This window comes from Dromiciops gliroides, chromosome 3, assembly GCF_019393635.1.
Source record: "Dromiciops gliroides isolate mDroGli1 chromosome 3, mDroGli1.pri, whole genome shotgun sequence".
Lineage (NCBI taxonomy): Eukaryota > Metazoa > Chordata > Mammalia > Microbiotheria > Microbiotheriidae > Dromiciops > Dromiciops gliroides.
The window spans coordinates 203,817,977-203,844,052 of record NC_057863.1 but is presented as its reverse complement, the minus strand read 5'-3'; the positions used below and the strand labels follow the sequence as shown (position 1 = coordinate 203,844,052).

The following is a 26,076-nucleotide window of genomic DNA, read 5'->3' as shown; positions in this document are numbered from 1 at the left end:
GTATACATGCATATACATATAGGTACACACACACATATATTTGTATATGTATATATTTTTTTCTGTTTTTAGAAAAACAACAAATTGGTCACTGTTACTGGGCAAAGGAAGTAACAACAGTAATAGCTGATGTTTATATAGGTTTTTAGTTTTCAAAATACCTTTTGAGCATTATTTCACTTGAACCTCACAACAAACCTGGAAGGTAGAATATACATATATCATTACTCCCATTTTATGAATAAGGGAAATTGAGCTTAGTAACCTACCACTGGTCAAATACCTAGTATCCAAGGAGGGATTTGAACTCAGTTTTTTCCTAACTACACAACCATTATACTATCCACTACAGTCACTGGCTTTTGAGATTAGATAAAAAATGTTATACAGTTAATTTAGCACTATTTTTTTCTTTCCTCCCCATCAAAATATTCTCTTTCAGTTGTTAAGTTGAATAACAGAGTGACAGGACCCCTTATTTAGTATAATGTTGCATTAAAAAAAAAACAAACCAACAACAACAACCTTTTGGGAAATCCAAAATCCACTTCACTCATTCACTTATTTTATTCCTTCACAATCGCCTATGTGTAATGAACAGTGTTAAATTCTGTTGACTATGATTCAAAGAGTACTTTGAGTACTTTACAATCTCATAATAAGGAGCTTAGTTGGGGGAGGAAATTATAATGCAAAATAGAACATTAAAAATGTATCATTGGAGGGGGGGCAGCTAGGTGGTGAAGTGGATAAAGCACTGGCGCTGGATTCAGGAGTACCTGAGTTCAAATCCAGCCTGAGACACTTGACACTTACTAGCTGTGTGACCCTGGGCAAGTCACTCAACCCCCATTGCCCCGCAAAAAAAAAAATGTATCATTGGGGGCAAGTATGACTAGAAGTGACAGCTTAGCACAGTGACCACAGTGAGCCTATAGATAGCCCAAAAAAGGGATAAACTCAACCTTCCTAACCTTCAAGTCAAAGTTAGGAAATATATATTGGGTTTTTTTAGTGTTCTTTTAACTTTCCAAGCAAGCAATGCACGATGCTTACTGATTGGCCATTTCTTAACTTCTCAATACATCACCCAGGTTTTGGAGGAAAATAAATTGATTATTTTATTCAACTTACTATACTAAGAGAGTTAGTGTAGCATAGAGGATAAAAACTGGCCTCAGAGTCAGCAGGACCAAGGTTCAAGTCTTGCATCTGATACCTACTGGTTGTGTCCTCTCAGTGGTCCAGGATTCTAAGACTCAGTTGTCGATAGCTCTCTGTATTTGCAGAGCAAGTCCCTCACCCACAGATCCATACACTGATGAAATCATGTCACGCCAAATATATAATCATATTTGGATATGAATCAACAATGAGCTTAACCCTTCTAGTAAGTTATTTGGATCATGAGGAGCTGTTAAACCAGTTGGTGGAATAATGAGAGAAAGGTTTTTGAGTAGGAGGAATTTTCTGGTACTTCTTGTTTCCCCTAAGTCCTTAACCTACCCATTGAACAACCACAGAGTAGGAGTCAGTCCTAAAAAGTTCTTGCCTTGTGAACAAGCAAACAAATATAATATTATTTCTGAAATCAGCTGTAAAAGAAAGTATCCAAAAGAGCACAAGATTTGAAGCTGGAAGGATGTTAGAGATGATCTCATCCAATTTTATTATCATTCAGATGAGGAAATTAAAACTCAAATAAAGTGACTGATCTACAATCACACAGGTATTCAGTACTAGAATTGAGAAGCAAACTATGGGTTATCTGATCAAAGTTTTCTGTTCACTATGGCTACCTTTCATATGACTGTCTTGGAGAACAATGCAAGAATTACTTAAACACAAGACCAAGACAGCTCTGTGCAAGTCACACAAACACTTGCTTAGGATGGAAAATATAGGAATACAAATAAGATTTATTGTAGAGTCAATGGCCAGCATCATATATGAAAGTAAAAAATGCACATTTTTGTGATAAATATAATTTATGTAGTTTATAAGATTTCATTAAGAATTGAGAAAATTCACTTTTACTACTTGAAAATAGGCATCACAATTTCTACTTCCTTTTTAATCCCAATAATATACAGCATATTATAAGAAATCAGTATATATTGGTAACTGACTGACAATTGTTTAAAGTAAAACCTTACTGGAACGTTTTAGTCTACAAAACTGTCCAAAACATAATAATACCATCATGGATATAGAGTTAAAAAGAAGCTTAGAGATCATCTAGTCCATCCCTGTCATTTTATAATTTTAGAAAAACAAAATGTGAAGTTATATAACTAAAAAAAAATCACCCTGACCACTGAGTTAGTTTTCAAAGAATAGCAGGTGAGGCTTATTTCCCCTTCTGTATTGGTGTCTTCTCCACTTTCCATCCTTACTAGGATGCAGCTAACAGGAGATACTCTTTCAGAGGGATACATTTTACCCTTGGCTCTTGCTGTGATTGTGGATTTTGCAATCTAAGTTTATTTCATTCACAGTGGGTGCTGATGGCAAAGAATTTCTGTTCAGGACAGTTCCCATTGTTCAGTCATTTTTCTGTCATGTCTAACATTTCATGACCCTATTTGGGATTTTCTTAGCAAAGATACTGGAGTGGTTTGCCTTTTTTTTTTCTTCAGCTCATTTTACAGATCAGGAAACTGAGGAAAATGGGGTTAAGTGACTTACTTAGGGTCACACAGCTAGTCAGTGTCTGAAACTAGATTTGAACTTAGGAAAACACCAAAGGTTATCCATTGACAAATAGTTCCCACAAGTAATGGATAAGATACCTTCACTTTGACAAATATTCATTTTATAGAGTCAACTCAAAGATAGCTATACATACACAAGACAAGTGCTTGCTTATTTGACCATGTTCAATAACATTTATATCCAAATTACTATATTACAGTAATATAAGATGTTTCATCCCAGAAATTGCAATATATCATGAAATGTAGCATATTACAAACAAGGTGTTACATATATATATATGTATATATATATGTATATGTATATATATATATATATACACACATACACACACACATGAATGTATGTATACTCATCATTTCCCCAATTTAAGTCCTCTGGACATTGAAAATCTCAAACAGGGAAATGAAGAAAGACCTAAGTATTCAATTCTAAGAGTTTGAGAAAAAGCCCAAATTCTTCTTTGTGTATGACCAGAATGTCTTTCAGTTTAAGTGAGTCATTTCTTCCTTCCTTTATTCTTTTCTACCTTTCTCCCTGTGAACCTAATTGAATCAGAAAGAGTGGGAGCTGGAAAAAAAGTGAAGAAGGAGAAAATAGACAAGGAAGAAGGGCAAGAGTGGAAGATAGAGAACAATAGCCAACATTTATATAGCTCTTTAAGTTATTTTATTTTTAATTACATACCATCTCACTTTATCATCACAACAACCATGTGAGGTACTCTTACAGATAAGCAAACTGAGGGATTATGTGATTTAACTATTAAATTTCTGAGGCAGGATTTCAACCCAGGTATTCCTGCCTCCATGACCACTGCACAAAGCCTGGCAAATAGTAGGTACTTATATAAATGCCTGTTACCATGACCCTTTTCCCAGACCACCTAGAGGGAGAGGTACAAGAAGAAACATGCAACATAAGGGTCTCCCCGATTTCAGCCCTAGTTAGGTGACATATAATTCCATTGACAGAATTATTAAGGACCCAGTATGTGAAAAGTTAGGCACTGGAGGAATTAAGAAGATGAAAAATGACATTATACAACCTTTAAATAACTAAAAATGTAATAAGGGAAGAGACCTACACTATAAATGTAATGAGGTTAGGGAAATACTTCTTATTTCACAGTTTCTTTCTTTGATTGTTTCCGCTGAACCTAGGAAACAACCCAGACTCAAATGTTTCTTGACATATTTATTTCTATTCTAAGTAGAAAGATTTAGAATTAAATACTTTTCTCAGTAGGAGTTTGCAAATTTCATGGTCATCTGAAAGCACAAGACCATTTGCAGACAAAGAGAATGGGTCACTGGGTCAAACAAATAAAGTGAAAAATAAAGGATGGGGTTGTAAGGAGATAGTGATTTGACTCTGGTCAAAGTCCGTCAGGTCTTGAAATAAAATGAGTTTGCTTACTCCTTCAGATTTGTAGCAACAGAGGATGTTAGCTTCAATGTAAGGAAAAATGAGTTTAAGGATAGATCATGTAGCAGGAAAATGCTATGTCTATACTTGATCAGCTTTTAAAATTCTAAGGCACTAGGAAGAGAAGTGGAAAATAATTGTATGGATATAGATACATCAGTAAAGGAATGAATGGCTTGGGGAGGTCACTTTTCCCAAACAAATCAAATAGTTCATGTCTAAACATGCATGTAATTCTGATTTTTTTCCTTATGATAGGAGCAACTATGATTCCATATTTGCCCTCTACACTCCTCCTTCCATGTCTTTGTTTTTGACCCAAGCATCATAGTCATGTCCAGATGCCATTCTTATCCCCTTCCCTTAATCATGTCTCATGCGCAAAGTGAAAAAAACAAACAATTAAATGCTAATGAAATAAAAGGCAATGTGGCTTAATGGAATTGTAAGGGGCTAAAATTCTAGCTATACTATCTAAAATCTAATGAGTGGTCACCAATAAATTATAAGCTTTATCAAGAACATTTAAGTGTTTAAGTATTTATTAAAGAGCATTAGGATCAGAGAGAAAGGTAAAAATCTAACTATTTCTAAGAGACCCATCATCCGACCCACCATGGTGAGGTCAGGAACCAAAAGAGACAGAACCCCTCTGCCAGCATCCACTTCCTACTTCATGTCCTCCTCCCAGAAATGGGAGGCTCCTCAAGTTGATTGGCTGGTAGCCTTGATAGACAGTACCCACAAGCAAACATCACTTCCTGACACCAAGGACCTTGACCACATGGCTTGCCCTCAGAGGCCTTCTCTTCATGGCAGAGCTTTTCTACAGTAAGTCTCCAGCAGGTGGCGTCATTCCAATCATTACAGAAAAAAATAAACTAACAAAAACCTGGTTTAGGGTATCGCCCTCTGACATAGTTAATTCTCAATATTCCAGGCAAGTTTCTAATGCTTAAAGGGGGATACATTGCTTAAAAGAGAAGGCAGAAAATCTTGCAAAATATAGCCCCTGGAAAATAGAACGAAGCCAACAGAACTCAAATATTTGAGTGAAGAAAAAAGTCAAGACTGGAAAAAAAAAACAGAAAACCATCAAGCTATTGATTATTTTAAAATTATACCTAGGAAACATTTAAATAGGATCAGGAAAGACAATTTAAAAATCATTGACCTCTTTCAAAACCATGACCTTACACACACACACACACACACACACACACACACACACACACACACACACACACACACACACACAATCTAGATACCTTATCTCAAGAAATTACAAAAGAAATTTTACCATATCTAAAATCAAAGGGCAAAGTTGAAAACAGAAGCCCAGCTGAAAGAAATCCCCAAATGATGAATGAATATTATATACTATATCTACAAATGCTATAGCCAAATTTTAGAGTTTTAGAGCCAAAAGAAAAATATGTCAATTCATCAGAGAGAGTTCAAGTATTAAGGAACTATTTTCAGCGTCACATAAGGATATGCAGCAACTAAGGGAAACAAGATATTGGATGAGCATATTCCAAAGGCAAAATACAAAAGTTTACAATGAAGAATACCTTACTCTGTAAAACTGAATACATTTCTACAGAAGGAAAAAATAGATTTTTAATTGAGTAGAAGATTTCTAAGTATTCCTGAAGAATAAGGCATAAAGGAACTTCCCAAGGAGTGAGGGGAGACTCCAAAACCAATGGATTTAAAAATAAATTTTGAATAACAATTAATTCTAATATTAGATAAATTGTTTGAAAAGTGGAAAAAGAAGGAATTCTACCAAATTAATACTAGGAAACAACTATATAGCAATATCCCTATTGAATATTGATATAAAAATATTACATAAAATGCCAACAAAGAGGGTACAGCTGCATATCAAAGAAAATATATACTATGCAGGTTGAATTTGTACTAGGAAAGTAGGTTTGGTTGAATATAGTTTATTATTAACATAATAAACTATATAAATAGCAAAAATAGGAAAATATGAATATATAAACAGATGCAGAAATAACTGAAAAATACAATCTTCAATTTGTTAGAAATTTTTAAAAGATTAGGAATAAATGGTATATGCATGTATGTTATTCTTAATATGGTGTATAGTATCACTCTGAAAGCAAGAGCTGGTATTATTTGTGACAGCAAAATACTGGAGGCCTTTCTTATATAATCAAGGATAAAGCAAAGATTTCTATTATCACCCCTATAATTTGAAATTATTTTGAAATACTACCTATAGTAATAAGAAAAAGAACTTGAAAAGATAACATGACCAAAGAGGAAACCCTTTAACCTAGCAATGCCATTACTAGACATAAATATATCAAAGATATAAAATAAAGAAAGGATCCATTTTAACACACACACACACACACACACACACACACTCATGAGACTGCATTGTAGCAAATAACTAGAAACATTTGAGTGTCCATCAATAGGCAACTGCCTGAACAAATTATGGAATATAATTAAATATTATTGTAAAATAAGAAATGGTGAAGGGGTTGGTTACAAAAATTTTACAGGATTTATATACACTGATATAGAGCAATATGAAAAAATCAGAAGAGGAATTTATAAAATGACTACAACATAGTAAAAGAAGACATCTCTGAAGGATTGAAGAGCTCTGACTGGTACAAGGATAGTACTGACTGACCATGACAAATCTTGACAGAGATATTACAGATCAGATTTGCAGAATGGGATATATGTTTTCAGATATAGCCAATATGTAGATTTGCTTTGCTTGATTATGTTCACCTAGCACAAGGGAGGGCTTTTATTATTTTGCGTGAGGGAGAATTTGGTGGTTGGGGGATGAGAGATAGTGATGTCAAAAAAAAAAGCAACAAAAAATAAAGGAAAGTAAAGAACAGCAAACATTGAAAAAAAAAATCACAGTAGGGAGATTAGAAGCAGAACCATTTGTTATTTGTTATATACCTGAACAGAAAAGGATTACATAATATATTCAGTTTCATATGCAATCCTAATTTTCTATGTTTCTTTATATGTGGATATGTTTGTGGATGTTTGTCAAGTTTCTAGCAATTAAAATGTTTAAAAATTTAAAAGATGAGTAGAAGAGACACTGAGTAGATAATTGATACAATTTGGCACCTAATCAAAATGGGGTTTCAGGGAAAGAAAATAATCTAAAATTACTCTTAACAAACTTGAAAGTTCACAGAATCTGGTGACTGTTAATATGACTGTACCACTGAGACAGAGAGGCAAGTCTTTCTATTGAAAGAATTTGGATTTACTGAATCCCTGAGTAAAATTTTACTAAAAGTAGATAGTAAAAAGCCCAGCTCAATGCATCCTAAACCCTCCCCCCCACCCCCGCTTGCTCCATCCCCTCACATACATATCACAAATGGAGCCAAGAGCAACCAAACATGAGGTTAGACTATAGTGAGGAGCCATAGAACTAAGCTGGCCTGGCTTTTGAGATGCACAAATGATCTAAATCTTTGTCTCCTATCTATTTATTGACAAAAACTGGAAGGGAAAAGAATGGGATTAGAGGCTGAAGAAATCACCTATCCAAATGGAATTATCCTCATCACACATGCATGAAAAGAAGTGGGCTAAAGCCCAGGAAGACTGGCAAAAGTTCCAAACTTATTTAGTCATGAATTAAACATTTTGGCTAAAATTTTCCTATCAGTAAACTATAATAGAATATATTTTATTAGAATCCATCATTAAGAAACAATGCCACAGAAAGTGGCATTAGTACAAAGAGTCTGGGCTCCAAATCAGGATATCTGAGTGAAAAATCATGACTCCAATAGTTCCCAGATGTGTGGCAATGGATGTCATTCAATTTCTCTTGGTCTTAGCCTCCTCATTTAAAAAAATAGCAACAATGGTAATTTCATTACCTACTTTAATGGGTTTTTGAAAGTATTTTGTAATCTTTAATGAATTATATTAATGTTATTATTTGTTGGGTCTTAATGTTTTCTTCTTGTGTCTATACATTCAAAATGAAAATTTTGATAGCTAGATAAAACTTCTTGTTAGGGATTCATTTCTAGATATCTTATGTTTATACCACCCAATCCTTGAGAAAAGGAAATTAGCTGACTTATCTAAGTCTTGGTTTGGCAGTACTTCAGAACTAGACAGACTTATTTGAGTGGGGCTGGCATTCTAAGACCCAGACTATGGGTAATAAGAGAAAGTCTGGACTACGTGGTGGAACATCTCTGAGAGCTTGATAGCATTTAGTAGGCAGGGGTCTAAATAGGTAGTTATCCCCATCAGGAAAGTTTAATTATACAGAGTATGGGGAAGGGAGGTGGTCCTGACATACAGAGACAGGGATTCTGAAAATCTGGTGGCATCTAAGAGGCAGAGGAGGACATAGACTATTGGTATCAAGGCAGCATGTCAGGTAGTAAGAATTCTTCCATGGTTTTAAAAAATTGATTACAACCCCATTACTCTTTCTGCCTTCATTGGATATCAATTTGCTCCCCACCTACATACATATACACTCTGTGATCTAATCAAATTGGCTTTCTTTCTCTCCTTTACTCACATCAATGCCTTTGCACTAGCCATCCCCCATACGTAGAATTCATGAATTTCTTCTTCATCTCTGGCTCATGGAGTCCTTTTCCCCTGTAAGATGGATCTCAAGCACCATCTTTTACATGAAACCTTTACTGATGTCACCAACTGCCAGTGCCTTCCCTCCCAAACTACTTTATGTTTAACTATATGTGAAAAATACACATATGTATTTATTTACTTTATTTGTTATATATAACATATGTGTGTGTGTCTGTTGTGTCCCTAATTAGAATATAAACTGATTCCAAGTAGAGACCATTTCATTCTTTGTACTTAGTACTTGAATTCCCAGAATCTCGCAATGTGCCTGGCACATACTAGGTGCTTAATAAATACTGGTGAGAAATTTATTTATTCCATGAAGCTTGATGTCTCTGTATCAGTGTCCAGGATGGTTCTTCACACTCACAGTACAGAATAAGAAGGGCTAAGCCAATGCATGTTACAGGGATGGAGTTCCATAATAGAGTCAATGTCACCATAAGTTCCTTTTCACTTCCTCCATCAGAGACAGAATTCTTCAAATAATCCTTCAGCAGATCAGATAGAAGCCAAAGTATTTATAACTAGCAAAGGAACCTACTTTGAGGTGAGTTTTCGGGGTATCTCCACTTTGGCATAATTGTATTCTATAGCCACTCCTAAGTTCCATAGCTCCTCTTAGACTATAGGGCTGGTTATATGGGGAGTAGCAGTGAACATGACACCACTAACACCCTTCCATGGAGCATCCTCATTTAATATGGAGTTGCCTGAGCTACAGAACTATCAGTCTTTATATTTTCCCTCCTTAGGTGCTGGATTGTTCCCAGAATCTAGGGTTGGGCCAAATTTTCAGGTGAAGGTTAAATGGGCCCAGATGTGGGAACCAGAAGCTTTTGGGGGCAGGGATCCAGGATGAGTCACACTTAAGGGCTAAAGGAATTTAGTTATTGATTAAACTTTGTGGCAAAGACAAGGTGGTGAGTTTTATGAGAATGCTCATTATCTAGGCACTGTACGTGGTTAAACAAACAGACTAGTCTCAGGAAACATGTGATAAGGAGGGTGGCAAATTTATAGGCCAATGCATTTGAAGAGAGTTATTGATGGGTTAATGAATGCTTTTAATTTTTTATAAGGTTATATCCTCCTTCAAATGTGTAGGCAATTTCTTTTACACTTCAAGTAAGGCGAGGGAATGGAGAAAATATGCTGACGACTGCTCTTTGGATGTACGTGTTACTGAATATTAATAAAAATGGTTTGATCTGGAGGTCAAATGTATTCTTTCAAAAGCTTCCTAGAAACTGTCTGCATTTTTCACTTGGAAAAGAAACAGTGTATGGAAAATATTTAGCTGTTTGGGAAAAACAATTGCCACATGATGCATCAGTTATAGCACAACTGTCATACAATATACTGCGCTGGTTACCAAAAGGCATGGTTTAGTTTTATTTGTTTGCTTTTTTTTACATACATATTTTCCACATGAATAATGTCAAAGAGCTTTGTGATTTGGACAAAACCCCACAGACTCAGGTTCTTCATCCCACGCATATTTTTAAAATGTGAGTTTCACTGCAGGACTCTTTCTGGAACAATGTCATGATGAAAAGAACAAAACCTATTAAATCATTTGTTAAGATGAATAGTCATCAACAAACATCAGCATCTGGAGCGATATGTCTACACTCTTCCCTACTGAAAAACATCGCTAGGGATTGTTTCCAAATATCCTGGAAGGGGCCAGTGAAACCTGAATAGGGTGATATGATTACTCAGTTTGGGAAAGCTACAGAGAGCATAGTGGGTGACTTAGAGCAAGAAGTTCAATTAAGAAAGCATCTGTGAGTGCTTAGGATAACATTTCCCATGAAATCTCAGGAGTGGCAATAATATAGCATCCTTCAAAGTTTCAAAAATGAACAATCCACCGTCAGTGAGACATGTGCTTTAGATTGTTTTCCTTGTCTTGTTGATGGATTTATAAAGATTCATTCACAATCACTTATTTGATTCCTCTTGTGATCAATGGCATGCATTTCTGAGATGGTGGGCTAGGGTTTACAAGACAGCTCTGATTATGATATAGAACAAAACTGATTGGACTTGGTCTCATTAGGACTATGCTCTAACAAAATTACACCAATCATTATGACTAGAAATCAAATTTTCTAAGGACTCTGGAGGATAAACAATCATACTAGAACTTTCTTTGCTTTAAAATTCTTTTCAACCAATTTTGAAATGAAAGATTTTAATCCTTCCTTAGTCAAGAAAGAATGGAAATTTTGAGTTGTAGATCACAGTGAGAGCTTCTAAATCCTATATGTCAGTGTCCCTGATACACTATTTGCATATTTGGGGAACTATCATAATGGAATAATAGGATCAAAGATTTAGTGCCGGAAAGGACCCCAGAGAATACTGAATGCTGCTCAATCATTATACAGTTTAGGAAACTAAGGCCCGTAGTATTTAAATGATTTGCCCAGGCTTATGAAACTAGTAAAAATAGTTAGGATTTGAAGTCAGGTCTTTCTGATTACAAATTCAGTACTCTATTGAAGTATGTTTCCTCTCCATGCTAGTCTGCCCAATGGCTGCAATAATTAGGGTGGGGGGGAGAGGAGATTTTCTCCAGTTATATTCTATTTAATATAGTCTTCTTTTCCTCTATTAAGGTAATTTTAACTAAAATGTATTATATACTTATGTATGTATATATATGTATATACCTAGAGTATGAATGTGTGTGTGTGTGTATGTGTATCCCTTAAATCTTCATGCACATAACCAAAACACAAAAAAGGACCAAAAGATCATTTCTTATTAAAATCTGCCTGCTGGTATGTTTAAGTATATAACTTATCAACTTTTATAAATTTATAATATTTAAAATGAAAAATGTAAATAGTGTATGCTCCTCTCTCTTCCTGGGGGAGTTTTGTGAATAAATTTCCATTCATCTAGTGACAAATGCACCCTGAAGTCACATAATTCATGTCCTTTCTGGTTGAATTTAATAAGAAATAATCTGCTATTTTTCATTTTCTTTCCTTCCTCTGCTCCAAATGCACTTCCATAGAAGTCCTAAATGTATATATATATATATATATATATATATATATATGTATGTATATATATATATATCCAGTTGTGCATATTGTAAACATCTGTCAACTCAGTAAAACCCATTCTACTCCATGCTGTCTTTTCTCTCAAGGAAAAACCCAGCTCATCACTATGAAACTAAATTTACAACCTGCTTCATTCCAAAACAAAAGAAAAAAATGAATGAGAAATTTGATCCTTATTTCATTAGTTTGACCAGGTTTTAGCTTGTGAACAAGAATATCTGTCTTTTGGGGGGTGGGGGTTATAAATGTCATTTAAATCTTGTGTGTATTATAAATGTCATTTAGATACCCATTTCCAGAGGGAGGGAAATAATTATAATTGTACTAGGGATTCTCTTAAAAGATAAAATATTTTCTAAAGAAACAATGCAATTCAAAATACTGCTTCCAGGAAAAGGCTGAATATAAGTAACTTTTTTACCTGTGAACAAAGTGCATTTTCTCTAAGTAGGCACATCCTCTTGCTACGTCAATACAAATGGCAATTAAGTCACCAATGCCAAGGAGAGGGTCCTAGAGCAGAAAGAAAAAAGTTATTTAAAGCATGTTTGACTATGGAAACAATACTTAAAAGCATTGTACAGAGGGGAGAACAAAGTCTTCTTGCAACTTATGTCTATGTAGAAACCTTAGGATTCTTTAGAAGTAACAAAGTAGGATAAAGCTCCTTAAAGTCAGGGACCATTTCATAAGAAATGCTTTGAATCCGAGTACAGTGCCTTAGTCATTGTAGAGATTTAATAAATGTTGATAAATAAATAGAATTCAGTTTGTTCCTTGTCCTCAACTACACAGTTCCTCTCACTTGACATGACCTCTTCCTTCTTTCCACCTATCCTAATTCTATAGAATGCTAAGCCCAAGTTCAGTCTGTCCATCCCCACGAAGACTCTGTGACCTCCTCCAACTCTGTTAAGAGTAAAACCCTAACTCCTCATCCTGTGTAAATTAGGCTAATTATTGTTTTCCTTAAAAAGTATTGAGACAATCCTTAAGACTGGCTCAGGGGACTAGTGGCTCATGGTGTTGAAATAATTTCCTGGTCAACTGAATTTAAAGCAGCCAAGAAGAGTTCCAGGCACTATTGTTGATGCTTGGCAAAACCACAATAAGCAATTCTGGCAAGGGGATTTTGCCTAGTTAAATCAATTCAAGATATCATCAATGCTTATCATTTTTTAATATTCTTCTGTTATAGCTAAGTAAATCTCCTTTTAACTGTTGAATTGTATATAAATCTTTCATTTTGTTCCAATATTGAATCTAAACTACCAAGGGATTGGCAGAGGCAAGTCCAGACCAGAACACCAGCTCACAATGACCTTTTCCTTCTGAACATAAATGGCCATTTGTCACTATTTTATATTGTTTTTTGTTCCTCAGATTCTCAAATGCATGTCTTGTGTCTCCCTATCAACATAAAAAGGACATGACAATCTTTGTTTTATGCTTCTTTGTATATTCCCAGTGTCATGAACATAAGAAGTCCACTATAGGATAATACAACCACAGGATTTAGGTCCATGGAAGTAAAAGAATTTGGCCAAGGTAACACAAGTAGAAAATTCTAGATCCAAGATTCTAACAATACTTTTTTTTCCTAAATAAATGAGCACACATACAGACATAATTATACAAACAGAATTAATTATTCCTACTGAAAAGGTTTTAATTACCTTAAGGTATCCACATCAAGTTTGCTTTTTTTTTTTTTTAGTGAGGCAGTTGGGGTTAAGTGACTTGCCCGGGGTCACACAGCTAGTAAGTGTTAAGTGTCTGAGGCCGGATTTGAACTCAGGTACTCCTGACTCCAGGGCTCAAGTTTGCTTTTAAAAATATTTCCCTAGTACAAGATTCCACAGGATATCATAAGGTTATGAGTGGGGAGGGAGCTCAGAGGCCATCAAATACAACCTCCTCACATTGAAAAAAAGTGGGAAATAAGGTACCTTATTAGTATCAGACCAATCCATTGCAAATAAAAATAATCATTATTTGACTCTGGTCTTAAAAAATTGATCAATCCTGAGATTATTTATGAAAGATTTAAAACCAAACAAAAATAATAGTGTGGTGTTTAGTAAACCCAAGGACCCCAACTACTGGGGTAAAGACTCACTATTTAACAAAAACTCTTGGGAGTGTTGGCAAACAATCTGATAGAAATAAAGTTTGGACCAATACCTTCAATACCTTTGAAATACCTAGTGAAAATGAGGGCCAGAGAGATTAAGAGCCTTGCCCAGGATCATAGCTAGTAAATTTCTCATGCAGGATTCATATCCAGATCTTCTAGATACCAAGGCAGGTATCTATTACACATTATTGATTCTTATGATTCCACTCAGACTAGAATCTAGAATTGATTTACAAGAATTATAAGCCCTCTTTCAGTGAAATATTTTTAAATGACCTGAGGGCTAAATAAAAATTATATTAATCATTAGACATCTACTCTTCTGTACCCCCCAAACTTTCTAACCGAGAATAGTAAGACCACTGAATGTCGAGTTTTTAGAGTGTTGATTTGTTCTCCTAACAAAATGTTTTATTTCTTTTGTTGTCATTAAGGTAGGTGTCAAAAACAAGAATTTTTTTTTTAATGTGATCAGTGTTTCTGCATAGACATGGTTTGAGGGATCTCAGTAAATTTTCTTAAGTGATGACTTAGCACATTGCATATCTCATTCAATCAAAGAACCTCTTACTTCAGGTACTAGAGTGAGTTGGTAATAGCCAACTTGCTGTCCTAGGGACGTAGCATTTTAGATTTTGAACATCTAGTGTTCTTATTCCTTACCCATAAAAATGGATGGTATTGCCTCAGGCTTGAATCAATTAAATAGTCTGGGCACTTTCATGATACAAATACGTACTCATGCTGTTTATGAAGAAAGGGCTTCAAGGAATAATAAATTCTTGATGACTTGACTTGACCCTGTGAATGTTGTCCAAAGGAAATTCAAAGGAATGTAAATACAGAGAAAATGGCAAAGAATAACAGACTGTAACAGCTACAATAGACCTCAGAAGATATCTAGTTCACCAGTATTTGAATAATGATCTATTTTCAGCACATAGGCATCTAGCCTTTGTTTGAAAACCTCCAATGAAGGTGAATTTAGTTCCAAATGATAGAGCCCATTCTACTCTTTGACAATTGTAAAAATTTGGAAGTCTTTCCTTGAATAAAGGCTTAATCTACTTCTTGGGACCTTTCACCTATTGTTCCTGCTTCTCCTTTCTGCGTACAAGATGAATAATGCTACAAGTTTACATAATAGCACTCCAAGTACTTGAAGACAGTCATCAAGTCCTTTCTAAATTTTCTATTTATCAAGGAAAACATCCCCATTATCTTTAGCTAATCCTTACATGGCATCAATTCTAATCTCATCATTCTGCTTGTTTCCTTCTAGAAAAGGATTTTTAAACCTGATATACTAACTTTTAAAAATATACTTATTTTCATAGCTGCATTTCAATATGTTTCCTTTGCCTAATCCTATGTATTTTCTTTTGTGCATTTAAAATCATTCTGAGGAGACCTCTGTAGGCTTCAGCAGGATGCCAAATGGGTCCATGACACACAAAAATGCCAAGAATCCCTGTTTTAGACACACCCAGATTGTCTAAGGCTTTGCTAAAATATGCTGCCAAGAATTTATTACATCCAATGTGGTCTGAAATGGGCATAGTATAGCAAACTATCGATTCCCTTGTTTTCTTAGTTTAGCTTAGGTTAGCATTATGGTTTGGTCTTCTTTGGTTTTCCCTTCCATGTGACACTGTTAACTTCTTTTAATCTTTCAAGCAACTAAAAAACCAAAGTAGTTTTCACAGGAAATATTCTCTATCCATGTCTCCTCCTTAGCCCACCCATTTTTTCATTATGAAGTTATTTTATTTTTAGGCCCAGTAAAAGTAGCATTTTAATTCTGTCCTTATTTAATTTTATATTCTTAAAATCAGCTGAATATTTTTAGCCTGTTAAGATCTTTTTTGGATTAGATACAGATTTATCCAAACTTCAAACTTCATGGCATCTGCAGATTTGACAAATATATCATCTCTGCCCTCATCTAAGTCACTGGTAAACATTTTGAAAGGCATAGAGTCAATGGGAGTGGATCCATTAGATGCACCACTAAAAATCTTACAATCAAGTATCATCAAAACATTTGTGACCTTGCTTTGGGAATCATCATTTAAACAGTGCTAAATCCACCAAAGTGTACTATCATATGGCGTATATATTTCCATCCTATCTAGACCCACAGCCTGAGAGTTTGACAAACAAATGCTTCGTTGAGATTGAAGTATACTATATCTTTATCATTCCTCTTATTTACCATGTCAAGAAAAGAAAATGAAGTTAGTTTGGCATGACCTGTTATTGAGGAGCCTTGCTAATAGGTAGGTTTCAGTGCTTCCACTTTAAAATGCTCACAAATCAGGCTTTACTATCTTGTCTTAGAATTTTGCAAAGATAGGAGGCCAGCAACATGGCTAATATGGAAATATGTTTACATGCCTTTATATTTATGATCGATATCATATTTCTTGCCTTCTTAATGGGTGGGAGAGAATTCAGAACTCAAATTTATATCATTGTATTGGTGAGAATAGCAAAACCATTCACAGCTAATCATCTTACAATATTGGTCTTACTTTGTGTATTGTACATTTCACTTTGCATCAGGTCATGTAAGTCTTTCCAGGTTTTTCTTAGAGCATCCTGCTCATCATTTCTTATAGCACAATGGTGTGTTCAATCATAATCACATTCCACAATTTGTTCAGCCATTTCCCAATTGATAGGCATCCCCTCAATTTCAAATGCTTTGCACCAGAAAAGAGCTGCCATAAATATTTTTGTACATATAGGTCCTTTAACATTTTATTTTTTATCTCTTTTTGGAGATTGAACTAGTAGTGGTATTACTAGGTCAAAGACTATGCATAGTTTTACATCCCTTTAGCCATAGTTCCAAATTGCTCTACAGAAGGATTGAGTCAGTTTACAACTCCACCTTTTTTCCCCTGATATCCCCTACAATATTTGTCATTTTCCTCTGCTGTCCTATTATATAATCTAATAGGTATGAGGCCAGAATTTTTTTGATCTGCATCTCTCCAATTAATTGTGAGTTAGAGCACTTTTTAAATATGGCTCTTTGTAGCTTTGATTATTTCATTTGAAAACCATATCTTTTGATCATCTATCAATTGGGAAATTGCTCTAATTTTAATAAATGACTCAGTTCTCTATGCGTTTGAGAAATGAGGCCTGTCAGATAAACTTGCTTCAAATGTTTTTCTAAGTTACTATTGCTAACTATATTTCCTTCCATGCTATTCCCTCCCCATGATATTTACTCTATTTTCTATATTTTCAAAAGTGCTTTGCTTCTGACTGCTCCCTCCCCCAATCTGCCCTTCTTTCTATCACACTCCCCCCTTATCCCCCTCCCTCCTACTTTTCTGAAGGGTAAGATAGGTTACTATACCCAATTGAGTGTGTATGCTATTGTCTCTTTGAGCCAATTCTGATGAGAGTAAGGCTCACTTACTCCCCCAGCACCTACCTCATCTTCTCCTCCACTGGAGAAGTTTTGTCTTGCTTCTTTTACATGAGAGACTTTACCCCATTCTACCTCTCCCATTCCCAGTGCATTACTTTCTCACCCCTTAATTTTATTTTTTCAAAGATATCATCCCTTCATATTCAACTCACACCTGTGCCCTCTGTCTAAATATACTCCACCCACAGCTGCCCTAATAATGAGAAAATTCTTATGAGTTATAAATATCATCTTCCCATATAGGAAAGTAAACAGTTTAATCTTATTAAGTCCCTTATAATTTCCCTTTCCTGTTTTATCTTTTTTTGTTTCTCTTGAATCTTGTATTTGAAAGTCAAATTTTCTATTCAGCTCAGGTCTTTTCATCAAGAATGACTGAAAGTCCTTTCTTTCATTGAATTCCCATTTCCCCCCTGAAGGATTATACTCAGTTTTCCTGGGTAGGTTATTCTTGGTTGCAATTCCAATTCCTTTGCTCTCTGAAATATCATATTCCAAGCCCTCCAATCCTTTATTGTAGAAACTACTAAATCTTATGTTATCCTGACTGTGGCTCCACAATACTTGAATTGTTTCTTTCTGGCTACTTCTAGTATTTTCTCCTTTACATGAGAGCTGTGGAATTTGGACACAATATTCCTGGGAGTTTTCTTTTTAGGATCTCTTTCAGGAGGTGATAGGTGGATTCTTTTAATTTCTATTTTATCTTCTGGTTTTAGAATATCTGGGCAATTTTCCCTAACAGTTTCTTGGAAGATAATGTCTAGGCTCTTCTTTTGATCTTGGATTTCAGGTAATCCAATAATTTTCAAATTATTTCTCCTGGATCTATTTTCCAGCTCAGTTGTTTTTCCAATGAGATATTTCACATTGCCTACTACTTTTGTTTCATTCTTTTGGTTTTACTTTATTCTTTCTTGATTTCTCATAAAGTCATCAGCTTCCATTTGCTCAATCCTAATATTTTTAAGGAGTGATTTTCTTCAGAGAGCTTTTGTATTTCCTTTTCTATTTGGCCAATTCAGCTTTTAAGGCATTCTTTTCCTCATGGGCTTTTTGTACATCTCTTACCATTTGGTCTAGTCTGTTTTTTAAGGTTTTTTTTTTTCTTTTTTTTTTTTGTGTCTCCTTTGCCAAGCTGTTGACTTTTTTTCATGATTTTCTTGCATCATTCTCATTTCTCTTTTCATTTTTCTTCTACCTCTCTTACATTATTTTCAAAGTCTTTTTGAGCCTTTCTATGGCCTGAGACCAATTCATATTTTTCTTGGAAGCTTTGGATGTAGGAGCTTTGACTTTGTTATCTTCTTCTGCGGGTATATTTTGAACTTTTTTCTGTTTGCTCACTTTCTCAGCCCATTTCTTGACTTTTAACTCTTTGTTAAAATGGGTCACTGTTTCCAGAGTGGAGAGTGCACTGTGCCAAGCTTCAGGGGCTTGTGCAGCTATTTTAAAAGATACTTCTAGGAATTTGTAAGTTTTTAGTTCTTCCAAGGTGCTATGATTTAAGGAGAAGTATATTTACCACTCTTCTGGCCCGTGCTCTTGTCTGCAAGCAACTCACATGCCTGCTTTTCTGCCCTGGGACTATGAATGGAGTCCAGTTCCACTGTGGCTATATGCTCTGGTGTGTTTGTTCTTCTTTCCCACATGAGAACACCTCCCAAGACTGTGACCTGGATCAGAGTTTGTGCAAAACAACAGAGCCTCAGTGCTAGCAAAGAGACCCTTGTAATTTCCCTCTGGCCAGATATCAACCCCCCTTTACCACCTGTGGGCTAAGAGTTCCAGAAGAAGTTGTTGCTGCTGCTGATTCAGATGCTCCAGAGACCTGCTCCTGGTTTGCTAGGGTTGGATCTACCATGCTGGTATGGCCTGTGCTGGAATGCTCTCCACTCTCAGCCCAGTACAACAGTCCTTTCCTGCCAACCTTCTAAGTTGTCTTTGGCTGGAAAATTATTTCACTCTTTCCTTTTGTGAGTTCTGCTGCTCTATGAATTGTTTTATAACATTATTTGAAAGGGGCCTTGGGGAGAGCTCAAGCAAGTCGCTGCCTTTCTTCCACTATCTTAGCTCCACCCCCCAGAACTCTAATTTTAAAAATAAATAATAACAATAGTATACTCAACTCTTTCCTTTAAAAATGGTCTTAGTATTTGGCCTTCTCCAGGCCTATGTAATCTCTCCCATTTTCCAATATTATTTCATTCTCAAATATCTCTAAAAGACTCAACAACCAAACCTGCCAATTCTTTCAGTAATTTCTGTAATAGCTCATCCAAACTCTGTGACAAACTCAGTCAAGGCAATTAGATGCTCCCTAATCAAACTTTGCTCATCTTTCACCTTCTTCTTGGTCACTTGACTCCAGGGTTTATGTTGTTCCCTTTGTTTATCACTCCTTCTGTTCATGTAGTCTGTAGTATACTCCTAACAAGAATCCTAATATTTCTCTCTTTACCTTGACCTAAATAATTTCTACCACATTTCTCTCCTCATCCTCAGGTTCCCTGATTTTCTTGCATACGATAGATAGATAACAGAGTTAGATGTACACACACATATACATATATACACAAACATACATGTGTGTAGAAATGCACACATGCATGTGCATTATTTATCCCTTAACTGCTTTTCCTCTACCTTGTTCTTTATTTTTAATATATATTAAAATATTCATAACCTATTTGCTTAAAAATTTTGTGTTACATAGAATCAAATGTTTTATTTTGAAAATTGACTAAATTAATACATTTACATTTATAGAACAATTTAAGATTTATTAACAGCTTCCTTCCTGGTAAGTTGGTGAAATAAGTGGAATTTGAAGGGCAGAAAGGCTAAGTGATTAGCCTGGGGCCATATAGCTAGTCAGTGTTGAGTGGAAGTTGAGCTGATTTGAACTACAGTCTTTTAACTTCAAGCCTGGGGCTCTTTTCACTAATATCATATAAAACAATAAATAAAGCAAATATGAAAACTGTATGAATATCCCCCAAATTTAAAAAAGTCTCCAATTTCTTTTAAAACTAATATTATCAAATAATTATATTGTTTTTATCCTATATATAGTAAAGAGTGACAGTATATAAACAATATCAAAGGAATTTCTTCTCTTTTAACAGAATTTTCAAAAATACCCTTAGGCTAATTAAGCTCATCGACTTATTCAGTCCTAAGAAATACAGTGCATTAATTTAAGATTTTGATCCATTCATCTACAAATAAGAAATCAAAAACAGGAAATTATTTGAGGTTGAGTTCAGGCCTAGTTGATCCTTTCTATTTTCTCTCTTATTCTGGGACTGGGAAATACATCAGCTTCATAAAATACTGCTTTTAGTTGATGTTGATACAAAATTTGAAGGAAAGATCAGTCACACAGATACCGTGACACAAATATGTCATGGTTAGAATAATTTAGGAAGTAGTTGGTAAATCTTCAGGAAAATTATTATCATTAAAGTTTAAGCACAATAGAAAGAGTCCTGAAGTTAGTCATAGGAACTGGGTTTGATCCTGGCTCTGCCACATGTTACATGTGTTATGGTAGCCAAGTACTTTAACCTTCTAAGGTCTGAAATGTAGAAATAAGGGTTTGAACTAGAGTAACCTGAAGGTCTGTACCATCTATAATTCTATGATGCTGTAACAGTGAATATTATTCAACAATTCTTTTGTAGGGAGACAGTTTGGTGTTATAGATAGAGACTTATGGACAGAAAAAAACAGAGTTTACATTCTACCTCAGATACTCATAAGCTATATGATCCTGAACAAATCCCTAAATCTCTTTCATCTTCTCTTCTTCATCTGTAAAATGGGATATCATAATATTACCTATTTATTGTTTTTGTAAGAACCAAATGAGATAATGTATATAAAGCTTTTTGTAGATAATAAAACAGTATATGTAAAATTAATAGTGATTATTTGATGTTATTCATCTCATAATTTCAAGACATTTTAAAATATGGTACTTTATGTATGTGAATCTTAGAATACCATAATCATAATAAATAAAAATTACAGATAATTTAGATGACAATGGAAAGATTCAAGATCACAAAAGTAGGTTGTACAATATTGCCATATATAATTTAGGCAGAAGACAGAACGAAATATATACCAAGGAGAATATAATCAGATAATAATTTATGGCAGTCATATCAAGGAATTTCTTGAGACAGCCTAAGTGTTACACTGGTACCCAACTAATAATGTCTATACTGATTCTATACCATCTCAGATATATATAGATAGGCAAGGTCTATAGGTTATCCATCGAAATGTATTGTGAAATCTGGGTGAATTTAAAGAGACTTAGAGGACAGTCTTTTGATTGCTGTGTAGATCCTTTAGGGGGTGTAGGGTGTTCAGGGAAGACTAGTACCTCCAGTGTGAGGGCTGCTGAGCCCTTTTCATAGATGCTTTCTACTTTTGATGCTCACTTGATTCACCCGACTGTGGCTGTGAGAAATGGCAGCATGTACATTAGGCAGATGAGTTAAACCAGGTTGAGTGTAACCAAAACCATCAATGAGTTATAGGAGAGTCTATGATGAAGAAAATGACGCCTTAAAAATAGACTAGGCCAAATGGAAAAAAGAGGTACAAAAGCCAAAAAGGAGAAGAATTCCTTGAAAACCAGAATTGACCAAATGGAAAAAGAAGTACAAAAATTCACTGAAGGAAAAAAAAAACTCCTTAAAAAATAGAAATGGCCAAGTGAAAAAGGTACAAAAGTTTACTGAAGAAAATAATTCCTTAAAAATTAGAATTGAGCAAGTTGAAGCTAATGACTTTATGAAAAATTAGGAAACAATAAAACAAAGCTAAATTTTTAGAATAAAAACACAGAAGACAATGTAAAAAATCTCATTAAAAAAAAACTGACTTGGAAAATAAATCCAGAAGAGACAGTTTAGAATTATTAGACTACCTGAAAGCCATGATAAAAAAAGAGCCTAGACATCATCTTCCAAGAAATTATCAAGGAAAACTGTTCTGAAAATCTAGAAGCAAAGGGTAAAAGAGAAATTGAAAGAATCCACCAATCACCTCCTGAAAGAGATCCCCAAACTAAAACTCCCAGGAATATTATAGCCAAATTCCAGAGCTCCCAGGACAAGGAGAAAATATTGCAAGTAGCCAGAAAGAAACAATTCAACTACTGTGGAGCCATAGTCAGGAAAACATAAGATTTAGTATTTTCTATGTTAAAGGATTGGAGGGCTTGGAATATGATATTCCACAGGACAAAGGAGCAAGGATTACAACCAAGAATTTCTCTATCCAGCAAGACTGAATAGGGGAAAAATGAATATTCAACGAAATAGAGATCTTTCAGGCATTCTTGAGGAAAAGACCTGAGCTTAATTGAAAATGTGACTATAAAATCCAGGACTAAAGAGAAGAATAAAAAGGTAATAAGGTAATCCCTATAAGAGAAGATGATACTTATAACTCATAAGAACTTTCTCATTATTAGGGCAGTTAGGAGTATATATAGACAGAGAGCACAGGTGTGATTTGAATATGAAGGGATGATATCTAAAAATAAAGGTCTGAGAGAGGAATGTACTGAGAAAAAGGGAAAGGGAGAGAGGGAGGAATGTAAAAAACTTTTACAGTAGATATGAAGATGGGGGAGGTGAGAGGGAGTGAGTGAACTTTACTTTCATAAGAATTAGCTCCAAGAGGGAAGTACATACATACTTAGTTGGGTATAGAAATATATCATATCCTACAGGAAAGTAGAAGGTGAAAGTGATAGGGGAAGAGGGAAGGTGATAGAAGGGAGGGCAGATTGTGGTAGGAGGCAGTCAGAAGCAAAACACTTTTGAGGAGGGACAGGGTGAAAGGAGAGAGAGAATAGAATAAAAAGGGGAAATAGGATGGAAGGAAATACAGTTACGAGTAGTAACTATGAAAAAAAATTGGAGTAGGTTTCTCTGATGGGATCCTTATTTCTCAACATATAGACAACTGAGTCAAATTTACAGAAGTGGGAGCTATTCCTCAATTGATAAGTGATCAAAAAAATACATATGAAGGAATACTCTAACTCACTATTTATTGATCAGAGAAATGCAAGTCAGAGTAATTCTGAGGTACTAACTCAAATTCTGAGGTACTAGCTCAAACCTTTTAGAATAACTAATAGGACAGAAAAGGGAAATGACCAGTGTTGGAGGGGATGTGGGAAAAATGAGACATTGGTGCACTGTTGGTAGAATTGTAAACTGATTCAACCATTCTGTAGAGTAGTTTGGAGTTATGCCCAAAGGGCTATAAAACTATAGTGGTACCAAAGACACTGTTTCACTAGGTTCTTTCACAGATACTACCAATGTCAATATTTCCTTAAGAGCCAAATGGTATATTGTGAAAATAGCAGATTTAACTGTTTTTGAAGAAACTGGTAAGAGTGGTGGCTCATTATACCTCCAAGATATCAAAGGGAAACAAGATCTATATGTACAAAATCATTTATAGTACTTCATTTTGTTATAGAAAAGAAATGGAAACAAATGGGGGTACACCTTAATTTTGGAATGACTGAACAAATTATGGCATATGAATGCAATTTAATATTCTTGTTTTGTAGTAAATGATGAAAAAGATGGTTTCAAAAGAAACCTTGGAAGATTGGTAGTCATTGAAATAAAGCACTGTTACCAGAAACAGGAGAATAATTTTATAGTAATCATATTGTAAAGAAAAATAGCCATATCGTTTCAATAACCATGATTCAGGGGTCTGATGAGAAGCATGCTATCTACCACCTGATAGAGAGGTGTGATGAATTCATTGTAAAGAATTATAGACAGTTCTGTCCAAGGTAAATTACTGCTATTGTTTTTGCTTCATTATGTCTATTGGCCACAAGGTTTTTGTTCCTCTTTTTATTTAGAAGAGGATTGATACTATAAATGTTTATAACTAGATAGGCTAGCAAAATTTGAATCTTTTAACTTTTGTCACTTCTGACTTTGTTGAAGTAGGTTCTGTCAGGAACTAACCAGGGATTACCAAATTTGGAAGCTCTTTTTATCCTACCTCGTATTCCCACAAGTTTTTCTAAAATATGATGGGGATCAGTGAATTCAGTAGATAATTTCCTCCTCCAAAATCCTGTAGAATTGTCTATGGAAGCTTGTTTGTGTGACCTTGGGCATGTTATTAGCTTACTTAGGCTTCATTTTCCTTCTCTGTCAAATGAATTCCTTAGACTAGGTGGCCTCTGAGGTTCTTTGTAGATCAAGATCTATGAGTTGTGATCTATGATTTTTTGGTATAGGCAAAAGTACAGGCATCAAGGTGGCATGGTAGAGCACTGGGCCTGGAGTCAGGAAAGCTGAGTTGAAGTCCATTCTTGGACATTTATTGACTATGTGACACTGAGAAGAGAAATGTTTACTTCTGTCTTGCCTTAGTTTCCTCAACTGTAAAAATAGAGATAATAATAGCACCTACTGCTATTGGTTGTGAGAATCAAATGACATAATATTTGTGAAGCTCTTAGTACAATCCTTGGCACACAGTAGGTACTTAATAAATCTTGTTCTTTTCCACTTTGCTTGTATATGTATGTGTATGTATATATATATATATATATGCATATATATATATATATATGACTTTGGCATATGATAGGTTGACAAAAAAAGCAGCACATTTATTCAATGATTCAGTGAATAAAAAAAAAGACTTTTCCTACCATACTGCTGCAGATTTTAATAAAAGAAATGTGCAATTTATTTCTAGAAGAGCTAAAATGTCTGCTAATGTTTTAGCCTAGACAGTGAATTTCAGTGACTGATTTTGATACAACACATGTTTATAAGAAGGTGTGGATTTATACAAAATCAATGAGTTTCAGAATATGGTTCTATTGAATCTGAATTTCCTTGTGGACACAATAATAAACCATAACTACATAAATTCCAGAGTGTCCTAAAAAAGTAGTGGTACTTAGTATATGTTGGCATTGAAGGACTTGGAAGAGATTTAGTTTATATATAATTGAATATATTTGTCTTTACCATCTGGAAGCCTTTTACAATCCATTAATTAGTCAGATTATTACTATGTTTGCAGTTAATGAACTGTCAGACTCAAAGTCTAGTATTGTTTGTGATTGAAGGAGTGTGTGTGTGTGTATGTGAATCAACAGCTTGATTATTTTGTTGACATGAAAATAACCCACTGAATATCATTTATCCATAGCTTCGTTTTAATTTAAAAAATGGATTAAAATTCAGCAACTTTATATTTCAAAATCTTTTTGCCTCACTAGTAATTTCCTGTGTTACCGTGAAAGAGCCAAGATGATTAAATATTTATTATGGGCTTAACTGTATATGGTACTGTAAGGTACCAGAAAAATAAATTACCTAAATAAAGTAATCTACTTCTAGTCATAGTAAGATTATACAAAGTGGGCTGATATTTGGGGCAGGAGAAAAGGAACCTAAAATGAGCTTCAACTTCTTATTTTAGCACCTAAAGACTCTGCACAAATTTATACACAGATGTATGCACCAACCTTCACCCTGCCCCACTTTGTCCATGTTACATTTGGAAATCAATCAATCAATAAGCACTTT

At 34.8% G+C, this 26,076-nt stretch overlaps 1 protein-coding gene across 1 annotated transcript in view; it reads right to left on the bottom strand.

Moving 5' to 3' along the window:
* Positions 1–26,076, bottom strand: part of LOC122747345 (proto-oncogene tyrosine-protein kinase ROS-like) — a 168,986-nt gene that overhangs the window by 52,450 nt on the left and 90,460 nt on the right. Inside the window, exon 9 of the mRNA XM_043993426.1 lies at positions 12,298–12,389. Coding sequence (XP_043849361.1) covers positions 12,298–12,389 — 92 coding nt within the window. The remainder of the gene's footprint in view (positions 1–12,297; positions 12,390–26,076) is intronic.